At 40.7% G+C, this 14,008-nt stretch overlaps 1 protein-coding gene across 1 annotated transcript in view; it reads left to right on the top strand.

The window, feature by feature from the left end:
* ZMAT4 (zinc finger matrin-type 4) overlaps positions 1-14,008 on the top strand; it is a 356,647-nt gene that overhangs the window by 177,409 nt on the left and 165,230 nt on the right. The window contains exon 4 of the mRNA XM_057697356.1: positions 11,327-11,483. Coding sequence (XP_057553339.1) covers positions 11,327-11,483 — 157 coding nt within the window. The remainder of the gene's footprint in view (positions 1-11,326; positions 11,484-14,008) is intronic.

Below are 14,008 nucleotides of genomic sequence, written 5' to 3'. Positions count from 1 at the left end.
TATGTAATATACATTTCTTACAAGCAATTGATTATATGTAGTTCTTTTTTTATGATAAAATGAGCTGACAAACATTTAATATTTTCCTGACTCTGGGTAATATAATGCGTTTCATTGACTTTCAGCTTCACAACAGTGCTGTCCGTTATGCTTTTTTATCAGTTGTAATCTTGCGAATCCACACATTTAGTCACTTTTCCATCTTTTCTAGAGCTTCGTCACGCACTACAGATATTCCTTTAGAGCTTTCTGGAGTGATCTCACATACAGATCAGCGCATTTTCTCTTCCTCAGTCTAGATGTACAGTATTGTTAGCGGATTAACACTAGACTCAAACGGCCAGCATCACTATGACTCATGCCTGAAGGAAGCTGACCTAACACATGCATTTTCTCTGTAAGGCGCATCACAGCCTTCTCGTGTTTGAGAGCACTATCCAGCCCTTCAACATTACCCTTGGGGGTCATTTGAAGCAGTGATATCATCAACAAAATGCACAAAAATGCAAACAAAACAAAACAAAACTCGTGGAACTGAATGGGTCATGAGAGGAACACTTGTTTACAGCATGAGAGGTAAAACGAGAAGGCAGTGTCACGTTGTTCAATCTTAGCTTGGAAAGTGTGTGTCAGCTGACTCAAATTTTTGTCACTCTGCACCTGTCTGTGGATTACCACAAAAGCACCACAAGTATGGATTTGGGGGTTACAAATAAATACTTGCAAGTAGGTAAATTTGCAAATGCAGGCTCCCCCACTATCTGAAAGTAGAGCATTCCTATGAAATGGCGTAAAGCGAAGATGCCAATTTCCTTAGGACACATCTTGCTAATGGGAGGCACAAAATAGATTGAGTTAAAGCACAGATGCTCACAGGTAGTTCAAAGCTATGGCGGCTTGATGCTGAGATGCTGTGTAATTCCTGGGGAGGGAGCCCCACCAGGCTCCTGGGGGTGCGCGCTGCTCCTATAACAGCTCAGTGCAAAACAAAAGCTCAGTGCGATGTTCACTTCTCAGCCTTTTTCCCTAAAAGTCAAATCCTCTTGGCATTTCTTTCAGTTCATGAAACAGGTACTAATGGAGGTCTTTCATAAGAGTGAACTTCTGAAAAGCACGGGTTACCTGTACGTACCTGTGAAATAGGAGAACGACTGTATCTAGAACTGGGTCATATGGTAGCTCCATGTTTTGACTTTGGAGGAACGGCCAGGGCCTTTTCCAAAGCGGCTGTGCCATCTTACATTCTCACTAGCCGCATACAAGGATTCCTAATGCTGCACATCCTTGCTAATGCCTTTTATTACCCATCTTTTTGATTCTAGCCATCCTAGTGGTTCTGAGGTCGTATCTCATTGTGGTTTATTTGCGTTTTCCTGGTAGTTAGTGATGTCAAGCATCTTTTCATATTCTTATTGGCTGTTTGTATATCTTCTTTGTAGAAATGTCTAGTCAGATCCTCTGCCCAATTTTTTCTTCCGGTTTTACTATGATGTAATTGACCTACAGCACTGTATGAAGTGAAGGTATACAGCGTAATGATTTGACTTACATACTTACATACATCATGGAATGATCACTGCAATAAACTTAGTGAACATCATCATCTCGTATAGATGCAAAATTAAAGAAATAGAAAAAATATTTTTTGTGATGAGAACTCAGGATTTACTTGCGTAACGACTTTCATATAGACCATCTACCAGTGTTCTTTATATCCATCATGTTGTACATTATGTCCGTAGTGCTTATTTATCTTATAACCAGAAGTTTGTACCTGTTGAGATTTGTCACCATACAAAGACATCACGTTATTATTAATTTTTTTTATTTTATTTATTTATTATTTTTTAGGGGGTACACCAAGTTCAATCATCTGTTTTTATACACATATCCCCGGTTATTATTAATTTGACTACACATTTCATCCCATGACTCATTTATTTTGTAATTCATCCCATGACTCATTTATTTTGTAACGGGAAGCTTACAACTCAATTTCTTTCAGCTACTTCACTCATCCCCTTAGTTGCCTCCCCTCTGGCAACCACCTGTTTGTTCTCTGTGCTTATGCCTCTGTTTTTATTTTGTTCTGTTGGTTTTGTTTTTGTTCATTTCCCTTGTTTCTTTGATTCCACCTCTAAGTGAAATCATACAGTATTTGTCTTTCTCTGTCTGACTTATTCATGTAGCATAACTTCTTGGTCTATCCATATTGTCACAAATGGCAAAATTTCATTCTTTTTGTGACTAACATTCCATTATATGTACCACATCTTCTTTATCCATCCATTCGTCTGTTGATGGACCCTTAGGTGGCTTCCATATCTTGGCTATTGTAAATAATGCTGCAATGAACATAGGGGTGCAGATACCTTTTCAAATCAGTGTTTTTGTTTTCTTTGGAAATCCAGAAATGGAATTGCTGGATCATATGGTAATTCTGTTTTTAAGTTTTTGAGGAACCTCCATACTGTTTTCCATAGTGGCTGCACCAATTTACATTCCCAACAAGAGTGCACAATGTTCCCTTTTCTCTACTTTCTTGCCAACACTAACTTGTTGTCTTTTTGAAAGTAGCCATTCTGACAGATGTGAGGTGATATCTCACTGTGGTTTTGATTTGTATTTTCCTGATGGTTAGAGATGTTGAGCAACTTTTCATGTGTTTGTTGGCCATCTGTATGTCGTCTTTGGGAAAAAATGTCTCTTCAACTCCTGTGCTCATTTTTTAATCAGTTTTTTTTTTCTTATTGTGAGTTGTGTGAGTTCTTTATGTATTTTGGATATTAAGCTCTTATCATTATATGATTTGCAAATATCTTTTCCCTTTTGGAAGGTTGTCTTTTTGTTTTGTTGATGGTTTCCTTTGCTGTGCAGAAGTATTTTGTTTGATATAGTCCCATTTGTGTATTTTTGTTTCTGTTTTCCTTGCCTGAGAATACATATCTAAAAAGATATTGCTCAGATAGCTAGTGGGAGGCTTTGCATAACACAGGGAGATCACCTTGGTGATTGGTGATGACTTAGAGGGCTGGGATAGGGAGGGTGGGAGGGAGGGGATATGGGGATATAGGTATAAATACAGCTGATTCACTTTGTTGTACAGCAGAAATTGGCACAACAATTTGAAGCAATTATACTCCAATAAAGAGCTAAAAAAAAAAAAGATGTTGCTCAGACTGATGTCAAAGAGTGTACTGCCTATATCTTTTTCTAGGCGTCACTACATCTTCCTTATGCATGCTGTTTCCCTGATACATATTTTATTTTATTTTTTAAAAATATGCTTATTTTATTTTATTTTTTATTTTATTTTATTTTTTGCCCATGCCCTGTGGTATGTGGGATCTTAGTTCCCTGACCAAGGATCGAGCCCGTGCCCCCTGCAGTGGAAGTGCAGGATCTTGACCACTGGACTGCTAGGGAAGTCCCATCTTTTAATTCTTTTAGTTTCATCCATTTGTATCATTGAATCTAAAGTGCGTGTCCTCCACACAACATATAGATTGGTCATGTTTTCTATTTATCCAGTCTTAGCATCTCTATTTTGATTAGATTGTATAATGCTTCCACAGTTTAATGTTATTGTTGCTATAGTTGGATTTATGTTTACCATTTTAGTTTTTACTTTCTGTATGAATTATATCTTTCTTATTCCCTTATTTCTCCTATACCACTTTCTTTTGCATTAAGAAAATATTTTGTTCTATACCACTTTAATTCCTTTAGTGATTTTTTGCTGTATTATTTTGAATAATTTATGTAGTGGTTGCTCTAGGGCTTACATATACATCCCAATTTATCAGAATCTACTTAAGATTTATGCTGACTTAATTTTAACCAGATATAGAAATATTACTCCTGTATAGCAGTCTTCTCTCTCCCCATTTTTTGTGCTACTATTATTATATATATTTCATATTTGTATGTCACAAATCCAATGATGTATTTTTATAATTAACTACTTTATGTAATTTTATATCTTTTAAGGAAGCTGAGAAATGAAAGGAGAACCATGTATATTTTAGTGTTTGTTGTATGAACCTCCTTATTTACTCTTTATGGTTCTTAACATTAGTTCCCGTGGATTTGAGTTACACCTGGTGTCGTTTCCTTACTGTATTACTGGTTTGCTCCCACTTACTTCCTTTGTGCTATTATTGTCAAGCATATTATATTTCTACATATTATTGGCCCACCTATACAAATATATATGTGTGATTTTATACAATTTTTAAATTAGTTGAGAGAAGAAAGAAGACATATGCATTTACGTTGTCTAAGTTAATTAATTATTTATTTATTTATTTTGGCTGTGTTGGATCTTCACTGCTGTGCGTGGGTTTTCTGCAATTGCAGTGAGTGGGAGGGCTACTCCTTCTTGCAGTGTGTGTGCTTCTCATTGCAGTGGCTTCTCCTGTTGTGGATCACGGGCTCCAGGTGTGCAGGCTTCAGTATTTGCAGCACATGGGCTCAGTAGTTGTAGCTCATGGGCTCTAGAGCATAGACCCAGCAGTCACTGCACATGGGCCCAACTGCTCTGCGGAATGTGGAAGCTTTCCAGACCAGGGACCGAACCCATGTCTCCCACACTGGCAGGTGGATTCTTAACCACTGTGCCACCAGGGAAGTCCCTATGTTGTCTTTTATAATTATGTAGCTACTTTTACTGGTGCTCTTTGTTTGTTTGTTTCTTTTTATGAGATTCAGTGTACTGTCTGATGTCATTTGCTTTCAGCCTGAAGAACTACCTTTCTTTTTGTTTGGATCTGCTAGTAACAAATTCCCTCAGTTTTAAAAAATCCTTGAATGCCTTTATTTCACCTTAAATTTTGAAAGAAAGTTTTGCTGGATATGAGATTCTTGGTTGATAATTTTTTTCTTTCATCCTTTTGAGTATGTCATCCCACTGTCTTCTGACCTTCATTGCTTCTGATGAGAAGTCAACTGTTTATCTTATTGTGGTTCCCTTGTGTGATGAGCTGTGTTTCTTTGCTGCTTCAAAAATGTCCCTTTGTTTTCGGCTTTTAGGGTTTTTACTATGAAGTGTTTGGGTGTAGATCATTTTGTGCTTATACTACTTGAGATTTTTTGAACGTCTTGGATGTGTAGATGAATGTTTTTCTTCCAATTTGGGAAGTTTTCAGTCATTATTTCTTTCAATATGTTTTCCTGATCTGTTCTCTTTCTGTTCTCCCTCTGGTATTACAATTTTATGCATATGTTGGTATACTTAATGGTGTTCCACATTTCTCTGAGCCTCTGTTCAATTTTCTCCATTCTCTTCTTTTCCAAATTGCATTATCTCTATCTTGAGCTATCTTTAAGTTCACTGATTAATTCTTCTGCAAGCTCAAAACTACTGATGAGCTCCTCCAATGAATTTTTAATTTTAATTACTGTATTTTTTAACTCCAAAATATCCATTTTATTCTTTTTCATTATTTCTATTCCTTTGTTGATATTCTCTATTTCATACCATATTGGCATCATACATTCCATTATTTAAGCATGATCTCCTTTAATTCTCTGAACACATTTGTAATTGTTTGAAGCCTTTGATGGTGCTTTGAAGTGTTTGCCAGATAAACCTAACATCTGGGTCCTCCTTTTTTTTTTTTTTTTCCCCTGTGTATGGGTTATGCTTTTCTGTTTTTTTTTTTTTTTTTCTCATGTTTTGTAATTTTATTGTTGTTGAAAACTGGATATTTTAGGTAATACATTGTAGCAATTCTGGAAACTTACTCCCCCACCCTCTTGGGCTTTTTGTTGTTGATTGCTTATTTATTAGCCTGACATCTTTGCTAGGTTATTTTAATTATATCTGTTTTCCCCATGATGTGCAGCCACAGATGTCATTGCTCAGAGGAACAGCCTTGGGAAAATGCACAGTCATTGTGGGGTGACAGTGGTTTTTGCACAACTCTTTGTCTCTTTCCCTGCTCTCACTATCAAGCTGTCTGTCTCTGCTAGAACCATACCTAGCTCTTAGGCTCTGCTACTTGCTGGGTGATTCCTGTATTGTTTTTGCCAATGCTCTAGAATAGGAATGCTGATCGGATTAAATTCAGTCCTTTGTGTAGCATTAGTTTTTGAGGCAAGTCTTTGAAGTTTGTTCTGACTCCAGGAAGACTCACCTTAGCTGTCTCTTTCCCTGGTTCTCTCTGATAAACTAGCCGGACTATGGTTTAGCTTGTTGCTCTGATGGAGCTATCAGCTTTCTCTTAATCGCTTACCACCAAACCTCCATTTTTTTTGAGAGCATCCTTAGGCTTAAACCTTCCCACACTGTATTTCAAACAGAGTCAGTTCCTCTGGGGAGAGTCTAGGAGCTCACTGTTCTCATAGTCCCCTCTTTCCCCCTCTGTTCTTATAGAAAAATCTCTGAGCTGCTGCTTTTCTCAGAGTGACAGCTCTGCTTTATTATCTGGGCAGAGGTGGCAGCCTCTAGTGTTCTTAACTTGTTTTCCCTGGCACAGAACCTCTGTCTTACAAGCAAACTGGGGCATGGCCAATCATGGTTCCAATATTCTTGGCTTGCTGTGCCTGGGATAGAGCTTCTGTCCTATGAATAAGAGTGGGGAAGAGTGTACCTGATCTCTGGCCTACATTGCCAGGAATTTAGTTTCTACTTCTTGGAGCTAAAGGGGATATGATTAATGTTGGTGGTTTGTTCTTCTTGATATCTCTTAACTGGAAGCTGATGGGAGAGGGAGCCCTAATTTCTTGACCACACACAGCAGAGTGGAAATTCTATCATGCTGAGGTGGGGGGGTCAGTTGGGAGCGAGAGGTTGTCTCTGAAGTGCCGTAGACTCTCATTGTTCTTACTGAGAGTTAGTATATTTTCTTAAATATGTATATATATTTAAGATTTTTCACCAGTTACCATTGTTTTGCCAGGGAACAACTTCACAGAATTCCTCACTCTGACATTCTGAAATAAAAGTCTCTCTTTTAGGTTTTGTACATTCACCTAAACTAAAGAAGCATGAGGAGAGTTTTTTGAATTAAGTAAAAAAAAAAAACTTACAGAAAAAGAAAACAGAATTTTGGGGCCTGATTTCTGGCTGAGTCAGCCAGGGTTTTTCCACCTAGATGGAATTCTTCTGAAAACGTCTTAACTTTGCAAAATGCTTTGACTAGGCAGCCTTAGGGCACTACACAAACTTTTTTTGTCTTTCAGCCATGTGGACTGCATAGAAAAAGTCTGAATTTTTGCCTCCAGTTAAAAAAACCCATATTTTAAGACAATCTTGGATTCCCTTTCATTTACTAGGTAACTTGGGGCCATTCTCAATTCTTTAAGCCAGAAACTTTAAATGTGTTCATTGAGGTCAGTTCATCAATCTTTATGGAATTTCTCTCTGAGCCATAGCACAGCAGGGCTCTGGGGGCAGAAGGAGACTCCAGTAACAATGATGTGATCTGTTGTGGCAGGCAGCCGTCGATTTGGGATTTAGATAGCCAGGAATACACAGTTAAATTCTGGCACTTTCCAGGCCCTTAGTTACTATTGAAATTCATCCTCAGTAGTTGCGTCTCCCCCAGGGTCATTAGAAGAATCAGAGTTGGTGGCATCATGTGAGTTACACTCACCTGTTTAGTAAAATATCCCATAAAAGATGTCATATGGGCCTAAAAAGCTGCCTAACTTCTCAAGGCATGACAGCCCCTCTCTTGTCAGAGACCTAAACTTTCTTGGTTCCCTCTTCTGCCACGATGGTGTAACTGCATCCCATGGTATTCTCTTGCATAACAGTTGTTTCTCTGCTTCTGTTATTCTTTGATTCTTCTTTATGATGGTGTGAATGAGATTGCCCAGCAGAGCAGAAATCTAAGGATATATATTAAAATCATGATGAAACGAACATAAATTTCCAGAAACCGTTACTCTACTTGAACCCTGAAGTTCATTTATAAATTGTTGAAAACTCTGGTTCTTTTTCTAGCCAGCTTCCTGTTAGTCTGAAAGATTTGGGCTGACCTTAGACCTCCTTGCATTACCTGTCTCCTCTTTTGACTTTTTATAGCGTGCAATTTACTAACCCCACAAACCAACCCTCAACTCCTCCATTCATTCAATAAACATCTGCAAGTCCCACTGTGTTGCAAACATTGTGCTAAGAGCTGGGGCCTCCGTATCAATGAAACAATTTCCTTGACCTTAACGATTTCCTTGTTCCTCACGAGGGGAAGAAATACGGAAACAAATAAATGTCATAATTAGTCTTCTATTATAAAAGAAAAGGAATGAAATTGAGCTATTCATAGTGAGGTGGATGGACCTAGAATCTGTCATACAGAGTGAAATAAGCCAGAAAGAGAAAAACAAATACCGTATGCTAACATATATATATGGAATCTAGAAAAATGGTACTGATGCACCTAGTGGCAGGGTAGGAATAGAGATGCAGATGTAGAGAATGGACTTGAGAATATCCAGGGAGGGGAAGCTGGGACGTAGTGAGAGAGTAGTATTGACATATACACACAACCAAATGTAAAATAGATGGCTAGTGGGAAGCTACTACAGAGCACAGGGAGACCAGTTTGATGCTTTGTGAAGACTTAAAGGGGTGGGATAGGGAGGTTGGGAGGGAGGCTAAAGGAGCAGGGGGGATATGGGGATATTTGTATACATGTGGCTGATTCACTTTGTTGTACAGCAGAAATTGACACAATACTGTAAAGCACTTACACTCCAATAAAGCTTTAAAAAAATAAAATAAAAGTACATTATATACTAAGGGCTAAAAAAAAAAGTATGTACAGGACACACCGAGGACCCCAAGATCAGTGCCCACTTCTGCAGGACAGTAGAGGGAGACAGAAGAAGCTTCACCTTAAGGAAGTGATGGTTAACCTGAGCCATGAAAACAGGTTCTGGAAAGAGCAGATTAGACAAGAAATGATGAGGAAGGATGTTCTAGGTACGAGAAAGGCATACAAATAGGCTCACTTATCTTACTGAGATTTTTACCTTACAGTTGAGGGAACGGGGGTCCAATAGGAAACTGTATGTCTTTGATTATAATATTTTCCTTTCATTTTATGCTGCCTTCTCCAATTCTCCTGGTCTCAACCTCCTTAATAACAGGGAGTAGAGTTATATTCATCTAACACGGCATCTCACACATTTAGGAGGTCCTTAAAAATGTGTTGGGTGAATGAATACCATAAACCCACAGGTCATTATCCAGTGTAAGGGCTGTTCTTTGCCATGGAAATTAGTTCTGAATACACTTCACATAATGACAGCAGCCCCTTTCTGTAGAAGTGTCTATGCTTTACAGCTCCAGGGAGAGAGGAGCTGGTTCCCAAGCCCAGGCTTGGCCGGCAATTGTGCTGGAAGTGGCAGAAAGGATCCTCAGGTTCTAAGTAGGTGTAGATTGTGAATTAAGCCTTGGCTTATGATCGTATGCTTAATTTTATGAAAAATTAGATGCTTTGACCGCTATTATGCATAAGTAGGTGAAAATGGGTAATTCAAGCCACCACTTTCACCTTGACAACCTCCCCTCCCCCCAAGTGCAGCACCAATATCCTCTCATACAGGGTGGGAAAGTGCTCGTTTGGGTCTCTCACTGTCCACTCCTCATTTACTGGCCTCGAAGCCTTCAGTAACTCCCTGATTTGTATTTTCTGGTTATTCCTGGCTCTACCCAATGCGTGGGTCTGGGGTATCTCCTGGGCTTGATTGGAGAGATAGATGCAGGGAAGCCAACTCTCCGCCTTCCTGCCTGATCCAGTCACCTCCACAGCAGACCCCACAAACGGTTACAAGCACTTATGACTTCTTTTTGGTTTTTTTTTTTATTGAGAAAACTGAAAGCACCTCAGCTTGAAACCCTCAGCAAGGGTATACTTGGTGGGTCCAGCCTTAGTGTCTACCCAGGCATCCTGCCTTGAGGTTTGTGCCCCCTCAGGGAAGCCCCCCCCTCCTTTCACTGACCTCCACCCCAACCCCTAGCGGTACATCTCCTTAAATCTCACTCATTAGCTGTGATAAGGGGGTTAGGGGAAGCTAAGCTGTAATATGTGCTAAGGTCAAGAGAGTAAATGGCTGTAGGTGGGACTCCAAATCGCAGAGACCCTTATGGGGTCTCTCCCTTCCTCCCAGCCCTGAACTGCAGGCCAGCTCCTTCCTGGCACACACATGCACACACACACCACCCCTCCCAAGGATGAAGGCTAATTATCAGCAATATTACTGATGACTGCCTTAAGAAGGATGGAGCTTACTTTTCTAACTGCCACCTAATTTGCAAGGCAACACTCGCCAGCAGTCTGGACATCTTATCACTATGCAGAAAATTATAGAATTCCCTTTCTCCATCCCATCCCCACCCTCCTCCTCCTCCTCATGCCATTTCAAATTGTACTCGTTGAGCCCGTTGGGAGTAGGAGAAGGGGCTCACCTGAGGCTGCTCTTGTAACAAAGAGATGCTCTGCTACGGCCATTCCATTAAGGAATAGATGAAATTCTTATCAGAGACTCCTCTTTACCCTCAATTTCTAACCAGGCAGGAGGGGACCCCATGGATTAATATTCCTCTCGCAGAATATAGGTAATTGATGAGCTGTGGGCACAATAGCCAGGTCACATGGTCTGACAAAGGATTTATTTTTTCCAAATCATTATTCATTTTCATGAAGTCTTACAAAGGAATAAAAATCAAGCCGAATTGAAGTATGTGTGCAGCAGCTAATGAATCACTGAAGAAAAGGAAAATGACACAAACTCTCCTGGAACATTTGGCCAGCATGGTCACCACAGCTTTATGATAGAGACTCAAGTTAATTATGAAAAATATTCAGTTTCTTAAAGAAATCTTTTTAAAAAATCTTGAACGTGGGACCGCATATCCCGGTGAGGCTAAAGGGGGTCAAAGGCAGAGCTGAATGCCAAATGATAATTTTTGCTGAATAATTCAGGCCTTGTGAACACTGATATTTTACCTACTTTGATATGTATAAGGGATGCAGTGAGAGACCCCCTCCCTCCCAGTGCTGGGTTCAACGTGCTCTCGCCGGTCGTGGGCATTGGCTTTTCTGCGGGTACCTCAGATCAGTCCAGCTGTCCTGTGTTCCCAGTGCCTGGCAGCCGTGGTCCCTATTAAATCTAGCTTGAAGTTAGTAACTGAGAACCTTTTGGAGATGATTATCATGTAGAAAAAAAAAAGAGATTGCCGAGCAAAGATGAAATAGACATTTCAAGAAGAAAGTCTATGGTAAGTTTCATGTGCAACAGAACCGGATGGGACAAAGGACTCGGAGGCCTTGGGGGCTCTCTCTCATGTTTTTTTCGTCTCTCTCCCTCGCAGGGAAGTGATGCCGACATGGTGGATAAAAACAAGTGCTGCACCCTCTGTAACATGTCCTTCACCTCAGCGGTGGTGGCTGACTCACATTATCAAGGCAAAATCCACGCCAAAAGGTTAAAACTGTTGCTAGGAGAGAAAACCCCATTAAAGACCACAGGTAGGTGTCTGAACAGTGATGGTGGTGAGACACTGAAATCCAGTGCCCGTCCTGTTCATCAGGCTCCCTCTCCAGGGGGAGCTTCCAGGATGAGAGTGGATGCCCTTCAAAACCTGAAGGGATGGGCAGGTAGCCCAGTGGAACTTGCTGTCATAAGACTGTTAAATCCAAGTACTGTTAAATCCAAATCCTGGTCCCTTCAGATTCGTAATTCAGCAGTTTGCATCTTCTGAATGGCTGTTTCCCTCCTGCAAGATGTTGTCTGTCATATTTATTATATATTATGTAAGATAATCTGTCTATTATGTAAGGAACAGTGTCCTTTCTAACTTCGGTCTGTAATCAGCAAAGGTGATGGATAGTGTATTGTAATGTGTCGATTCCCTACTTACGCCTGGATTATGTTCTTTTCTTCACTGGGGTGGGGAGGAGGAAAATGGGAGTCTTTTATTTGCACACAACCGAGGTGTTCTTCCCCCCGCCTCCCCCACCCCAGATGACAATTTGGTCATCTTCTTAGGGAATCCTGTGATTCAAGCCTAGTAACTGTCACGATAAAAAGCTTAAATATTCGATAACAGATCATTTGACCTTCTAATTCTTCAGAAGTGACAAAAAAATTCTTCAGAAGTCTATCAAGCCATAGAACTAGAATACTGCTGTTACCACTTAATCAAGATAGACTATTTGGGCAAGATTTACATCATGGCAAAGATGTTACTAAGACTAGGTGATAATCTCAAGAAGTTGAGGGTGTATTTCATGATGTCGGCTTTTTCAACGCAATTACAATGTAGCACTGCACTGTATCTGACTGCCTAATGAATCATGCAGAAACCGTGGGTGTAATTATTTTTTAAATGGTATTTTAGAAATTGAAGAGAGTCTAAAACAATACTTGGCTTTTATCCTCACCGGTGTTTTTCTTAAGAAAAATATCTGCTTTTACCTAGAGACTAGCAAGGAATCTTTTCACTGTATTTTTCTACTTAGTTGAACTAAAGAGTATTGTTTTTGTAAAGGTGGCAGTGACGTTCAGATATAGAACGGGGTTGCAAAACACGTGGAATTTGGAGACAAGCTCAGCTTGATTTTGGCACATTCTACGTGTTGACATAAGCAGGCACTCGGTGGAAACTCCTGATTTTTGCTCTCTAAAAGGTTGGATACTCACCTTGTAACCTACTCCCCCTCAAATCTCTTAAAATAGACACCTCAAAGAAACAACCACTGGAAAATTTTTACCTGTTCTCCATGAATGAGTAACTAGCCCATTTGTTCTCTCTGGCTAAGCAGAGTATTGCTGTTAAATTTAATTTTGGAGGTTGTGAGGGAGAGAAGAGGCTGTATCTTTGTTTATCACATCAATTAGCAAATGGGAGTTATTTCTTTTTAAAAAATCACCACATGGCAAAAAAAAAAATAGTTCTTTGTGAATTTCAATACCTCCTTAAGATAACCAAGCATCAGTTTGTTTTTCTGAGTTACCCTCAGAGCTGGTAAATAGAACTTGGCGGTAATTTGTTAGTTGCCATCAATATATTCCAGAGGAAAAAATCTAAAATAGTTGAACGGCAGTGTTTACTTAATAACTTAGTCTTGGTGTGCACGGAGCTGGCCCAGTCCTCACTGTGACAGACATCAAGTTGCTGGGAGGGCGTGGAGGGAATGGGGGTGGGTGGCTCGTGGCTTGGGCTGAGGAAACAGAGGCTGGTTGTCTTTTCCCAGCATCTCCCTTTCTGCAGCTTAAACCACTCATCCATTCTCCTCCAAAGTTGCTTTGGGCGGAAAGGATCTTGGAACATGGCAACTCCAGACAGAATTGGAGAGCCTAGCAAGCTACATCGGTCCAGGGGTTGGGTTGATGTCAACCCAGCTGCTGGCAGGGAGCAAAGGAAGCACTGTGTCCTCCTAAAGGGAGGTGAGTCATTAGGTACAAGCGTAAGCAGAGGGTACGCATTGTATCCTAAGGCACAGAACAAGGGTCGAGGGCCTGATAGGAGGATGGAATCCAGAAGTGGTGATTCTGGATACCGAGATCATGCTGGGACACAAGCAGGGTACCAGCATTAAGAAAGTCGGGCAGGTGGTAGCAGGGCGCTGGCTGCAGCCCTGAGGTTCTAGGGAAAGGAAGGGCTGTTAAGAGCGTGGCTGGACACCAAGTACAAGGACACATCAGGAACCTAGCTCCCAGACCTAGGATAGAGGTTGAGGCTTGGTCTCGAGCACAAGTTCACTTACTGCAAATGCAGGATAAGGACCAAGAGGCAGCAGAAAAGAAGACCCAGGCCACAGGCTTCCTGGACCCCCGAGTGCAGCCCCTTCGGCTCCTTGAGTGGAGTCGGATTGCCTGCCATCCGCCCTTGCTGCCTGCGGCCGAGCCCAGCGGCCGTGCCTGAAGGTGTGGCTGGCCACCCTCTGCCCATCTAGGAATTGCTCTGCCCAATCGACGTGGCTGGCTTGACGGCACTTCTATAATGAAAACAAAAGGAGAAAACAGAACATATAAAACCCAACCAGCTGAA

Source organism: Hippopotamus amphibius, chromosome 10 (assembly GCF_030028045.1).
Source record: "Hippopotamus amphibius kiboko isolate mHipAmp2 chromosome 10, mHipAmp2.hap2, whole genome shotgun sequence".
In the NCBI taxonomy this organism is placed as follows: domain Eukaryota; kingdom Metazoa; phylum Chordata; class Mammalia; order Artiodactyla; family Hippopotamidae; genus Hippopotamus; species Hippopotamus amphibius.
The sequence above is the reverse complement of the archived record's forward strand: the minus strand, read 5'-3'. Positions and strand labels throughout refer to the sequence as shown.